The sequence below is a fragment of the Habropoda laboriosa genome, unplaced genomic scaffold (genome assembly GCF_001263275.1).
Source record: "Habropoda laboriosa isolate 0110345459 unplaced genomic scaffold, ASM126327v1 scaffold102, whole genome shotgun sequence".
Lineage (NCBI taxonomy): Eukaryota > Metazoa > Arthropoda > Insecta > Hymenoptera > Apidae > Habropoda > Habropoda laboriosa.
In genome coordinates this window covers 1,281,540-1,295,689 of record NW_017100262.1, presented here as the reverse complement: position 1 = coordinate 1,295,689, position 14,150 = coordinate 1,281,540, and the positions used below count along the sequence as shown (strand labels likewise).

Below are 14,150 nucleotides of genomic sequence, written 5' to 3'. Positions count from 1 at the left end.
GTTCTACTGTAAACGATTTAGCGAACTCGAGCATTATCGACATTAATATAACACACATACACAACGGTTACATACACTGATTACACACGGTACACACACACACACAGGTACACAAAAGCGTAAAAAAAAAGTATAACGATTGACGAATAGCGACTAGCGTGTGACGGTGAAGAAAATTAGAGATTATTACAAAGTTTTGTAAATAACGACAGAGATATTAATAAAACGATACTTATTCAAAGGAATGAGCATACAGTGTGTGGAATACATCGAACGTGTCTCGATTATATCCTATTCCCCGATTCTTTCCCTCTCCCCCTTATGTCTTGTTAACCCAGGGAGGTTGCACAAAGGATTGAATACACCTGAATAGGGCGCGGATTGACGCGAGTATACGAAAGCGCTGATCGACGAGATTCGACGAGTCATCAGAATACTGGCGGACGATTGTTTCCTTTCTATTATGCTGGCTTGAGACTATTTCTTGGCATCCTTCGATACGAATGAGAAAGTTTCACGAATTCAGAATCGAGCATAAAAGAAATTCGAAAATCTCCTACAAATACTTAACAATTTAATCGATTTTGCAAAATATATATAGTACATACAAACAGAATATAATCTCGTTCAACACTCAGCCTGTCGGCTCAAGTAATTGCCGGACCCTATGGACAAGAAGAACATAACCCTCCAATCAACCACCTATAAAACGAATCTTCTACTCCTTTGATTCAACAAAGAGAGGAGAGAAAGGCTAAGAATGTTTCATTACATCTCAGGATGATTTTTGATCCGTGGACGTTTCCCATGGCGCGGAACGAACCAGCCTCGCGAGCAGCGCCATGGAAACACCCTTCCTATCGTGGGGCAGAGTCGCGTGTTCCTGGCCCCGTAACGTCGTAACCCCCTTAGAACGCGTCGGTGTAGCTACGATTATTAAGGTAAGCCGATCTCCTCGATAGGTGAAGGTTAATGCCCGTACGTACAGGTACAGAGAAAGACAGAGAGAGAGTGAGAAAGAGAGCAGAAGCCACCAGGAGTTGGCTGGCTGTTATTGGATATTTGCTGAGGGTCTGCAAGCCCGGGACTTAACCCCCATTGCGCGAGCGCAATTTACCAGGTCAAAAGGGAAAAGGTTGCCAGCGGAAAACTGTTTCCGACTTCCGCCGCGGAAGTGAGATTAATGAAAGCCGTGGAGAAACGGCCCCGTATTCTTCTATCGTTCTCCTTCTATCTTTCTCTCTCTCCTTCGAGCTCAACTCGTGATATTATGAAATTTCGCGAATTATCACGCTGCCACTAACGACGATGACCCTTCAGCGATTTGCGTTTCAATGTTTTTCTTAGGTTAGGTTCTTGACTTCTCCGATGGATCTAGAGTAAAGTAGAATACGTGTTAATTGGATAATAAAGATGAATGTTTTTTTTTTTTAATGGAATGATTGATGCGACAGAGTGTTGTTAACACTCGCAAAATTCATTTACCACAAGTTCCTGTATATACACAGCGGGGGTCGTGTTCATACGTCACCACGACGAATGTGCATCACGGGGGAACATTCCTACTCGTGTCGAAAATGAAACTAAAAAAGAAGAAAAACAGAAACGATTCAAAAAAGAAAAAAAAAGATTATTTCTACCATCTACCTTTTCATTTGAATAATTCCCTATCTGTATTTGCATTGATATAATCCCAAATTCGCGTTCCAAAATCACGTGAACAATTACATCACGTCGAAGGGCAGAAAAAGTGAGAAAAAAAAGGTGGTCGCACGCGTACCACGCTCGACGACGCTGTCGACGCGCGCGTGTCTCTTTACCCATGTGTGCGTGCGTCGCATGACATACGAGAGGTCCTGACGGTGACAGGCCTCTGCTTCTGGTGGTCACTCTTATACACTGGTATCCCATATCGCACCCCACACACCCCTCTCTTTCTCTCGCTTCGCCCGCCATTATCATATTTATTAACTGCCGCTCGACGCTTATATCTACACCTATTCGCTGCCATTCCTATATAATATAATCTGTGCCAGTGACAGCAGCACGTGGCTCCAGCCTCCGCACGCCTTCCCCTCGCCCCCTGTTCACCCTCGTCCGCTAAACCTACAACCTTCTATCTTTCTCGTTATTATTTCTCTCTTTTCACCGATCGTCACTCTCGCTCTTATTAGCCCGACGATGGTTCGTTGCTGTTGCTTGATGCGATTAGCGGATCGAATGGGTTTCCTGACGATTTCTGGTATGTGTCGTGCATGCAGGGAACTGGTACGGAAGGAAATCCATAGTATTGTCCATGAAAGTGGTTTCTGTGGTGATTAGGATAACGGTTATCTATGTGTGAGGAGTGAAATTGAAGTAGATATGATGTTAGAAAGAAATATACCTGGTGATACTTTTGAAATCTTCTTTATTCCATCATTTTTGCTTCCCAATTATCTGTCATCTTGTGTATAAAAGTTTCCTGAAAGGGCAGTGTATGTTTTATTATCGTTAGCTTAGATTATTTGAGGTTAGGTTACGTCTAATGAAATACTTTTTGATTTTCTGACACTCGAAGTGTTGTGCTTTAGAATAACACGCAAACTTCGTCTTCGTGATTCCTCCCATCGATTGTAAATTCATGAAGGAAAAGGAACCCCGTTCATGAATACCGGAGTCGACGAAAACATAGGGCTGTTTCGATCTAAGACGCGAACGCGAGGCAAGGGTGTCCTTAGCCAGGATGCTAATGTCGTCTTCCTCCCTTGATGGCTGGTAGATCCTAATGCATTGCAAAGGGTTGCTGGGCAAGTACCTGGCATTCGTCATTCATAGGGTTCAATAGAAGAAAGCCAAGAATAGAGAACGATACACCGCGTAACAGACTGTTAAGAACATTTTCTACTTGAAGTAGATCAGTTCTGTGTATTCATAATTACTCAGACCTCGTTTCGAACAAAGTTCATCGCGTTATTACTACTTACATAACCTTTTAATAATCTACTAACATTTTCTAAGAGTTTCCGTAATTCAACACTTTCATAAAGTTGAACAGGAATTTAGAGGTTAGCGAATCGAATTAAATACTGAAATCTCGGTCATACTTAAGATCGTTCACGTTTCCGTAATAGTGACCGGGGCGAGAAACTTTTTCCGTCGTTTCACGTTCACGAGACGTCATCCAATTTCAGGTATCAGTCAATCAGCCGTTTCTGCAGCGTTTCCCTGGGCGCCCGTTATTGAATTGGAAATTTCCGGCCGGGGGACAAAGAGTCGATTTCATTTGAAATCATGCCGCGGATCTCATAGACTTCCCATTCAAACAGGTAGAAATGCAGATTGCCGGCGACACAAAGCATTCCAGCCGGGATAACCGAACTGGATAACGGGTCCAGATATTGCTACTTGACTCCCTCGCCCTGCAGGTAATTGCTACGCCAGAATGCCTTTGCCATCCGTGCCGTCAGGAAATTTGCGATATTCCCTCGTTCACCGTATGTAAGATATACCTATGTGCAGCGCCACCTGAAACGGATATTTCGTCGATGCGTTATTAAATCGAAACTATAGAATTTCTCCATGACACGAGACAACTGTTTTATCTACATCGTGGCTAAACTCTGATAGAATCGTGAAAATTGTAAGTTGAGGTTAAACGCAAAGAATGTGATCGAAGGCTCAATCTTGCACATGTTCATAGGTTCCTTTATTGTCAATCTAGAAAGCTTTATCAAACGTTTTTACAACGAGAATATCCTACAATGTGTTTGCAGAGCACGTATTTCCGTGGATTCATAGCATACAAATACTCTTTCAAGTTCCACTTGGAATAATCTCTCGTAGAGTATCATTCAACTATGACGGCATGTATAAACTTGATCAACAGAGCGAGTTTTCAAAGAAACGTATGTACCTTTCATTGCAAAGAACGTTAGAAGACCAATTAGCAATTCTGAAAACATCGAGTTCACGACACGCATTGTAAACGATTGAGAGAAACGAAAGAAAGTAACGTTTAATGTTTTGTGTTCAAGATAGATCCGTTCTAGCGTGCAATTCTTAGGGTATATAATCCAAGAGTACCCGTAACTTGATGCCGTAAAGACGAAGATTAAAGAACACCGGACCAAGTGAAAATATCCTTGACGCTCGATGCACTCGCGAGGTTTATTCTTCGTGTAAGTTCACCCGATAATGAAACGCACTCTATCAAGAAGGGAAGACAGAGAGAAGAAAGCGAAAAAAGGAAGCAACACGCGGTTTTGTTCGACTCTCGACAGCGGCACCGTTCAATGTCGCGGCATAAGAAATCGTTTAGCCGGCGATCGGCCGAAGAAAACCCGGCAAAGTCTACTGTTTGTGACCCGTGTCCGAACGTACGACGTCACGGTGTTACCCACACGATAGAGAGATCAGCGACTTGTGTGCACACACACGCCGGAGTATGCGTGTGCGTTCCCAGCCGGGAGCAAAAATCGCGCATTGCACGTAGTGGGGAAACGGCTCCGCCTACGGTCGACCCTACCGCTTCACAAACACGCCCCGTGGCCACGCCCATTAAAGGGAAGCCGGTTGCGTGGGCGAGCTTGACCTCCAGAAGTAAATCGCTCGAAGACGATGGAAAATGCTTCTCCGTGACAGCTAGCTTTCTACCTACTGACCGAGACTTTCTTCTTCGCACTCTCCTCTCTCGGTCTCTTAGACTTGCCCCGTTGAAAAAAGTTGCTCGGTGAAAATTGGTCTCGTCCTCATGGTCGCTTGAATCACTCGTTACGCCGCGGTAATAAGATTACTTACCAACACAAAACGAATAAGGAGCACTGGAAGAAGCATCGAAGGATAGAAAGTTTGAAAACATTAAAGTTGTTCTTCTTCGCATATACTGTTTTATCGCATACATATATCTTTATGTAGTCTGAGAAAGCGTCTTATCGTATGCTGCATTTGTACTATTGATCACGCGAACATTAGCTTCGTCGCGGTGACGCGATATATCGTTAATAGGAGTCGCAGCGGACAATATGCCGGGAGGCACATCGGTCCGTTATTAATTCTCGATTTCGCGTATAGAGAACGAGGCTCGCGAGCCTGGTCCCGGACACACTTAACCGACGCCCGAAAAAACAGTTGCTGCGACACAAAAGCTTGACGCGGCGTGTACATAACGAGCACTTAAGCACTCGACAACAACGGTCGAACTCGAAAATGTCATAAGATGGCATTGTACAGGGAGGCCCACTCGTCGGCCCGTTGGCGCGTACACGATGGTATATTGTTTATCGAGCAGAAGGTAGCACACGGGGTGCACGGGCAGCGCTTTTGTAAAAATTATGCCCGCGCACTTTCGGTCGCCCGACAGAAACGCATATGCCCTACCGGCTATTCGGTGAACTCTCAAGAGGTTATGTTCGAACGGCGAAGGAAAATCGCGAGATCGAAGGTTCCCACACACGGCGAGGCCACCAGGGGCGAAACGCGCACGGTTATAGTCGACGTTTTGCGCCCCAGGACAGGGTGACGACATACCGGTGGCAATTCGTCGCTCCTTTTTTCCATACGAGCGTATCGTTATTTCCGCGAGACTGGACAACCCAAGTCAAGGAGTTGACGTGACACGGGTAGGGGGCCGCCGTTTCGCATGGGGGGTCAACCACGGAATCGAACAGCGACGCAGGTGGAGCCCTTGTCGGTAACTGGTACGGGACATTATCGACAGGCGGGTGCCCCGCGCGGGAAACCTCACGGGGGGTCGCATCTCGTCACCTTTCTCCTTTTTGCTATCCGACTGCTCACTCGACTACCGAATCTTGTGTTCGATCATTTCTTAGCCGTTAGACGCTCGTAGAAGTATATGTAACCAACTTTGAAAGAACTTTCCGTGCTTCTGAAGTACCTAGTTCTAAGATACTGTTCCTTAATTATCATTAATAAAATTTTTAACGAATTTTCCTCTAACCCTATGATTTTACTTCACTATAACGTTCACTCCGTCAAAGATCAAGATGATATTAAATATTGTTCCACGTGTTTCTGTCTGCTCGCCGTCAAAGCAACGATACGACGTTTTTATTGACGCGTACCAAGTAAAATTACGATCTCGTTTAGACACGAAGGACGTACGCGGCGTAGGGCTAACAGCACGCGGAGGGATCCGGGCTTCGAGGGAGGGTAGCGATCGAGCACTTGAGCACGAGCTGAGAAGAAATGCGGGGAGAACAATGACTAGAGGTAACCAGGAGCCGGTGCTGCGTCATCCCGGTGTCTGAGCCCGTCTCCACCGACGCGGTAACGAGGTGCACGTCAAGCAGAGCTCACCTTCCCGCGACCCGTCACGAAAACCGACCACCCACGGTTTCTTTCGAGCACGATCGCGTTACCTCGCTGAAATTCTTGCCCTAGACGATTCTTGAGATAATTTCCATCTCACAGCTGTTACCATTAATTAAAGATAAACATCGAACCATCGATCAAACGCGTCAGCCTATCATCGCATTACACTGACACTGTTTTCATGGTGACGACTAAGTACTTCCACATGATCGGAAAAAAATCTGTAGTTTTCCGTGTTAAATCAGAGATGGCACTCTGCTTGCACGAAGCACGTGCCGCGGTGAAAAAAAAATCGTGCTTTAATGCTCGATCTTTAATCCTCTTTAAGCTCGGTTAACTTCCGCTCCTTCGGAGAATGGGGGTCTCACAAAAATTTATCCGCAGCTGCTTGATCTTTCCGCGTGGTTTCGCGCCGCATAAGCGACCGTAGACACTCGGCCAATGCGTACTTATCAAATGCAGGCGGCATATAGAGTCGGTACACGGAAAGAGAAGGAACGCCGCGGCACACGATACGGACGAAAATGAGAGAGAGAGATAGGCTAAGGCGAATCACGCAAGACCAGACGGAGAAACGAAACGAGAAAGAAAGATAGAGAGTAGCGTACACTTGGCTACTTGGCATTTACATCCGCCATCCATTTTGCACGCCGGTACTTCAGTCCCTATTCTTTACCTTTAGGTGCCTGCACCCATGTACGAATACAGGCGCGCGCTCGCGCGCGTCTACCTACGCTCACCAATAAACCGTCTAACGTACGTCACTCGCGTACATTAACACGGGTTGCTGCGTTTTTACGTTGCTTGCGTAGCGTGTACCGGGCGGCGCGGCGAGTGCGTAAGAGAAACGCCGCGGCTACCGGGGGAAAGAAAAGAGAAAGAATAGAAGAGGAGAAGAAGCAAAGAGGAAAAAAGAAATGAGTAAAGAGAAGAAGGGAGGAATAGAGAGAGAATGAAGGGAGAAGAGAACTCGGATGTGCCGTGGAGCAGAGTCGTGTGAGGTGAGGGCGCACCTGGACCTTCTTCTCCATGGGCGTACAAGGGCTCTCACTGCCTTCCACTCCACGATTCAACCACCCAACGGACTGCCTCCAGTTACGTGCACCAAAGTTTCTTCTTTCTCTGTTCTCGCCCCTCTCTCACTCTGTCTCTCCGTTTCCCTCACTTTTCTCTATTTCACTCGCTCCCTTCTTTTTTTATATTGTGTTTTCTTCTTTCTTTGGTTTTTTATTCTTTCAACCATGTATATCGCACGAGTGCATGCGTACACCATTGGAATCTGCGTCGGCCGACACAAACGCATTTTACATCGGCTTTAACCGAATGAGAGAGAGAAAGAGAGAGAGAGAAAGGCTTGGTATTCTGTGCAAAAATCATAGTTTTCGGGTGCTGCGTGGCAAAAAAAAAAAAAAAATCGGAAATGGAACGTACGTTGTTTTCGAGGATCGTTAAAACAGAACTTGAAGTGTATTGAATCTCGAGTGATACCCAATTTCAACGTATTCATTTTTTGTTATTTTACCCGTATAGTATCTATTGTTTTCCATGTTTCAAGATGAAGATGGCAGCACTTTCAAGTCCTATGTTCACCTTAAAGCGAAACAATGGGCCGATAAACGCACGTGGTAAACGGCGAGGGCACACTTAAATTAATTTACGCTTTTCTTTAGGGTGCAAGCCACGGAAAGAAAAGCGACATGAGTGCTGTCCAACCGAATCCGAGTCGGTTGGTAGGAAATGGTCGGGGCGCGTACCCGTATGAAAAGCAGAGTGAACGCATTACACGCAAGCGACGACTCGTACTCGATGAAGATGTAAGGGCCGCATTGTGTCCTGCACCGTCGAGAGAACTCGAGAATAAAGAGTGAGAGAGAGCACGAGAGAGAGAGAAGGTACGTATATGTATATCTATACATATATAGAAGTTGGGACCGCAACTACTAACGTGGGGTAGATCTCGCCGCGGATAGTGCTTTATTTCATCAAAGGGACAACAAGGAAGCCGAGATAACGCCGCATGCTTCACAGAAAGGAGCACTCCCAGAGTGAAGGAGTATGCGCGGCACGCACAACGCGGCTCGATCATCCATAATCACGTGCAGACGCAATAACCGCGCTCGAGATGCGAAAATCCTCCACGAAATTCCTGAAAGAGGAACTTGATGTTCAACCGAAGAACACCGTGAAAAGTAACTGCTGCACATCGGAAAGGAACTGAAAGTCTTGGGAAAATGGGTAACTTGCATTTTTGCAAAATTATAACTACAAGAATACTACAGAAATGACACTTCCTTTTAGTATTATCAATTTAATGAATATTTTGTTATACAGGTTGTTAAACAGAGATTGCAGTACATAAATTTAAATACAGAAACAAGTTACGACTCAAAAAATTTGAAAAAGTAAGGTTAGGAAAATTGTGATACATCTCGAGAATTATAATACAGTCTGTATTGAATATAGAGTAACGTATATCCACGCTGTAAAGAGCGAGGAAACAGTGTGAGAAGCAGGATCGAAAGGGTTGTTTACACTTACCCATGTGGGCTATCGGAAGTATCAGCTTGGATCGCCGATTTTATGCGGGCAACGCAAATTAAACGGGCTGTGCAGAACACAATACTCTGTCTACTGTGATTTTTATCTAATCTATACACACTGTGCGAATATTTTTTCTACTTAAAAAAAAAAAAAGAAGAGGAGAAAGAGAATATTCCCCACCGAGGAAGAATCAAGGAATTAAGACATGAACGTTACCTTTAATATCAGGCACGTCAACGTAAGATCGCATCGATTCGCAAAGTTTGCCTGACTAAAGAGATCGAGCGTCTCTGCTTTCGATGAAACGGTTCTACAACATGGGTTCCAGATTTCAGGGTGACGATAGAGGAGCCAAAGAGAGAAAGAGAGAGAGAGAGAGGGAGGGAGGGAGGGAGAGAGAAAGAAAGAGAGAGAGAAAACAAGAGCGTTGCTCGCTATTGTTTTCTCGAGTGGTACTCGCTGGTTCAATGCTCGCCCGCTCTGGTAGACCGGTACCAGATGTACCCAGACCGCCTGGTTTCAAGCGTGATACCATACCACCACGCCATTCGTCGTCATTACGCCTTCCAGCATCCCAAAACTTTTACCATTCTTCGTACGAAAAATTACACGTTACCGATTTGTACACCTATGCAAGCTGAAACCATCATTTTCGATTGCGAAAAAAAATATATTAAAGGTTAATATTATCTTATGATTAAAGGGAAGGATATTAAGGGTATGAAGGATATTGTATTTTAGGTGAATAAGAAATTTCAAGCGGCAGAAAGATATGGAACCAACTAAATTATATATATTTTTTATCCTCAAGTGCATACAATACAAAAATCTCCATGTGTGGCGCGCAAGTCATTGTGAGAAATGGAAAAAAATGCACGTCGTGTTTCCTTCGGTCGGTTTGCACACCGACGATATGCGTGAACGACGGATATACATGGTGCAATTGAGACATTGACGCGAAAAAAACTATCGAACAAGATTAAAATGTTCTTTTCTTTTTTTCTTTTTTTTTGTAATTTCCATTCTTATTTTATGAAAAAATAGTTTCCAATTTATGTAACATTTCCATTTTCTATTTGTTACGTCGACGCCTCAATTGTTTCGGCTGGGAATGATAAAATCCGAAGAAAATGAACGCTCAGTGTTGCTTATAGGAATATTCTGTATTACAACCAACGATCTCATTCATGATTTTGTAATTCAGAATATACATTGTACATTTAAAATACTCGTTACAATAGAACAGATCATTCATGTACTATGATGATTGTTCTCGTGTGAAGAATAAATGGACTAAATTGCGCTGATAAACAATAATCGTGCGGAAATACATTCAACATGATTTCACGAGTTCCAATTGCACGATAAAATTCCTGTCAACAGATTGTGCTCGCTCGAAGATTGCTCCTTCCGATAAAACTGTCACAGTCTAAGAGCAATCTTCAACGAATTTTTTAAAATACAAATTCATCTTTACGCTGGAGTTCATATAAAATTACACTTGATAGATTCTTACGTCGCTATGTCGAAGATAATAGCTGCCATCACTGGTCATATTATGCGTCTATTATATACCCTCCCATGAAAAAAAAATCATTTCCATTATTTAAACGCTGTTAGCACTTTAATTAATTGCTATGCAGACGACAATGCTCTCCTTGAACGCAAAGATCCTACGAATCGATGAAAAGAACGAAATGTTTCAGTTCTTATACCTAAATAAAATAGGTATATATCGGGCGAACAAACGGAAAAAGCAATGTAAAATGGATTTCTGATTCTAACCTTAATTTTCACGATTCTATATAATGATAAATGAAACGTGAATCACTTATAAATCTAAATTAAAAACCCGTGATGGCATTAATCGAACGTAAGCGATATAAGTCTACGTCTACCGTCTCCACCCTGACCTGTTCCCTCCACTTCCGCTTCCGCTTCCGTTCCCTTGGTAATTAGGGGAATAATTCTAGAACACCATAAGAAACAAAATTAATTTTCCAAAATACACCCCTAGTTGTTCTACTAAATTCTGTTGAAGATGTTCTCTAATCTCTGCTACTTTACAACGATCCACTTCAATTAACTTCATTAACTGATATTTAATTATTATTTCCGAACGATGAAATCAAAGTCTTACCCGTTGCTGATTGTACTGCGATCCGTAATTGTTGTATTGCTGACTCTGATAAACGTTTCGCCCGTACGGCTGAACACTGTAATTACTTCTCTGCTGATACTCTGGATAACGCTGTTGATTATAAGTGTGAGGTAGACCATAACCTCTCGCCCATGGACCAGGCATCATCGCGACTTGGTTAGATCCCCCTGCGCTCTCGTATCCCCCCTGGTAATCAGTGCTCTGATAACCTGCAAAATAAATTAGCGTTTGCTTAAGTCCAACCTATAATAAACGATCGGTACAAAATTACATATTTCTCCGTGAAATTTGTACGCTGCATATTTCGATCTTTCAACCGTCAATTAGCGCGCATTGTATTTCTTAAAGCATAGACATAGAACGACTCAAGGCTTCCACTATCCATCATATAGAGATGAACCTGCGCCTGCAAACACCGAGCACCTTTGGTCAAAAAAGACATAGACGGACAAACTACGTCCACGAGACGGGAACACAATATTCGCGTAGGTGAATGGGCCGGAGCGTGGCGGCGCGTGTCCCGTGTTCCCCCCCAATAATATGTAAACGCGCGTGCAGCTACGCGACGAATGGAAGAAGACAAGAACGTGCAGCACGCCTAAGTGTTTGCAGCATCGTGAAACGTCATAATGGAGGCTCGATGCTAATAACGGATTTTCGAAAGGGCAACGCGGCGGCCGCGTGCATAAGCGTACAGAGTGAAATCAGTCAGCACGCACGTAACCAGGAACATCACGTACTACATATAGACAAGAGAGTGAGAAAAAAAGAGTAGGAGGAATACGTTATGGCGTTTCACTCTTTCTTTCTTCCCCATCCCCCGTAACGGCAGCAGGAAGGCATCGAATCCTGGCGCTGTTATCGCACACCCATGCGAAAAACACGACGACCATGGTTGGGAGAAGAGATGGGAAAAAATTGAAGGCACCACGATATAATGACGACCGCCTGACAAAAGAACAAAACGGTTACGTGAGATCCTCCCCCAATGCTAACTCTCGCGAACAACCTCGTGACTAGTACTACGTCGCCATCTTTGACTCCAGTTGAATATTTATAACTCGATTTCGAATCGCGAGATCATGCTTTTTACGGTAGTCAAGGGGGAGTACGAAATAAGAGCGTAGAGCATTGAAAAGGGGACTGGGGAGAGGGGAGAGAGGGAGAGAGAGAGAGAGAGGCACGTTTTGTTTGATGTATCGTGACGAGTGGAAATCAATTTTAACTGAATTGATTATAAGCTAGCAGGAGCCGACGACAGTTTGAAACGCCGGTGACTGGTGTAAGCGGGGGTTATGTTGGCAGCATCGTGCAAGTACCACCTGAACGACTTCGTAGGAAGTAGCAGTAATGAACTTCGAGGATTTTCGTATTCATGTATTCCACGTGCGAGCGTCACTCTACGTTGTCTGCCTATGAATGCATTTAACCAAGGGACCATCGATCCCACTTGTTCCGGTTGTTGAAAAATCGTCTCGAAACTGTCTATGGTTAAATCGTTCAACTGGTGAGTTGTTTCTCGTTTGAGATTCTTTCTTGATAGATTAATGTTCAGACAACGTGTGAATATAAAGAGTTGTTCAATCAAGTGCAAATTTGAAGTAGAGGTTATGTTCAAAGTTATGGATGATTTGTAGGGTATTAAGTACGGTGCCGACCTTGCGGACGCATATTTCGTATCTGTAGGGGAGACTACACGAGGAAACTTCAGTTTTCAGAAGTGATCAGTTTTGTCAGGTACTTCTTAACACGTCGAGAGCAGCGTGGGCCATCGGTGAGCCACGTTGATCTTCATACGATGGCCCACACATGTAAAACTCAAAACTTTGAATATTTGAAAATTTAGGTGGCGTACTGTTACCGAAAAATAACATAATAAATGCAACAACGTGGACCATCGGTAGCTTACGCGGTCTAAATGAAAAGTCACGTGAAATTATCGCGCTACTCAACATGTTTAAAAAACCATTATTCCATTTTTCCAAATACTTTTAGATTCTCTGTCTCCCAGAGTATTCAAATCACCATTCAACAGTTCAAGCTCCGCAACAAAGACCAGCAATTTCTCCCCAAGATCCCAGAGAGAACTCAGGAAGAGAGACTATCAGTGACGCATGATAATCGTATAGTTCGGTTCAATCGAGCTCGTAATGGGAGGCGGCGAACAGCGTCAATATTATTGAGGGTTGAACGGGGTGGTCCCGTGGATTTCTAGCCTAGCATTTATAGCCGTCTATCGTCTGGCTGTCTCTATTTCCACCGAGGAATCGTTCCTTCTCGCTCTCGTCTGTGGCAACAATAACATCCCCCGTGGATTCCAGCCACGGGAACGTAGTTCGAGGGGCCCCCATGGTAATCCTCACCCTCACCCCGAAAAAAGGGCCGAAGGGGGAGGAGGGTTTAACAGTTTACACGTCGGATCATCCCTCGTTATTGTTGCGTTTATGATAATAGCAGCCGACTGGCACGCACGCACTGGTCCATGCTGACCGCTTCAACCCCATCTCCACCACGCTTCCTCCCCCCGCCAAAACGAGGGTCGAAATCGTTACCACGCTCAGGTATTTAATTAGACGGCCCCGGTGAACTTCGCCATGGATATTAATTTCTCTCTTTTCACAGAAGCGCTCGTTGCTTCCTTCGACTGGAGCATGAAAATTCTTTCTCTCTTTCGGGGGTTGAATGCGCTCTGACTGACTACTGTTGCTGTGCCAGATGTATAGTCGATGGAAGAAATACAGCGAGATAAATTTGAAGCATTAAGTAATGGTAATAATAAAAACGTTTTTAGATAAGTGATCAATCTATATTACATGAAACAACCATTTAACCAAGAATCACATTTACAGAGCCTATCCAGAAAAGAAGACACATCACTTTTCAATTTGAAATTACAATCTCTGCACAACGTTTTAAACGCCAATATTGTACACTTCGTGTTAGGAATTACAGAAGAATCCGTGCTTGTCGATGATTTAATTGGAAAATCGTGGTTCGTTGGGAAGAAGAGGGGGAGGAGAGGGTGAGAGGAAAAAAATGATTTTCCAATGTTAAAATGGCGGACAATTAATTACAAAATGAAAGCTCCGCCCGCTACGTCGCGAACCCCCCGCGAAATTGTATTGGAAAGCAGACG

At 44.1% G+C, this 14,150-nt stretch overlaps 1 protein-coding gene across 1 annotated transcript in view; it reads right to left on the bottom strand.

Annotated features, from left to right (window-relative positions):
- Positions 1-10,747: 10,747 nt before the first annotated feature.
- The window catches only part of LOC108572841 (5'-3' exoribonuclease 2 homolog), a 29,389-nt gene continuing 25,986 nt past the window's right edge, over positions 10,748-14,150 (bottom strand). Inside the window, exons 16-17 of the mRNA XM_017935160.1 lie at positions 10,994-11,223; positions 10,748-10,822 (exon numbers count right to left, since the gene is read on the bottom strand). Coding sequence (XP_017790649.1) covers positions 10,748-10,822; positions 10,994-11,223 — 305 coding nt within the window. The remainder of the gene's footprint in view (positions 10,823-10,993; positions 11,224-14,150) is intronic.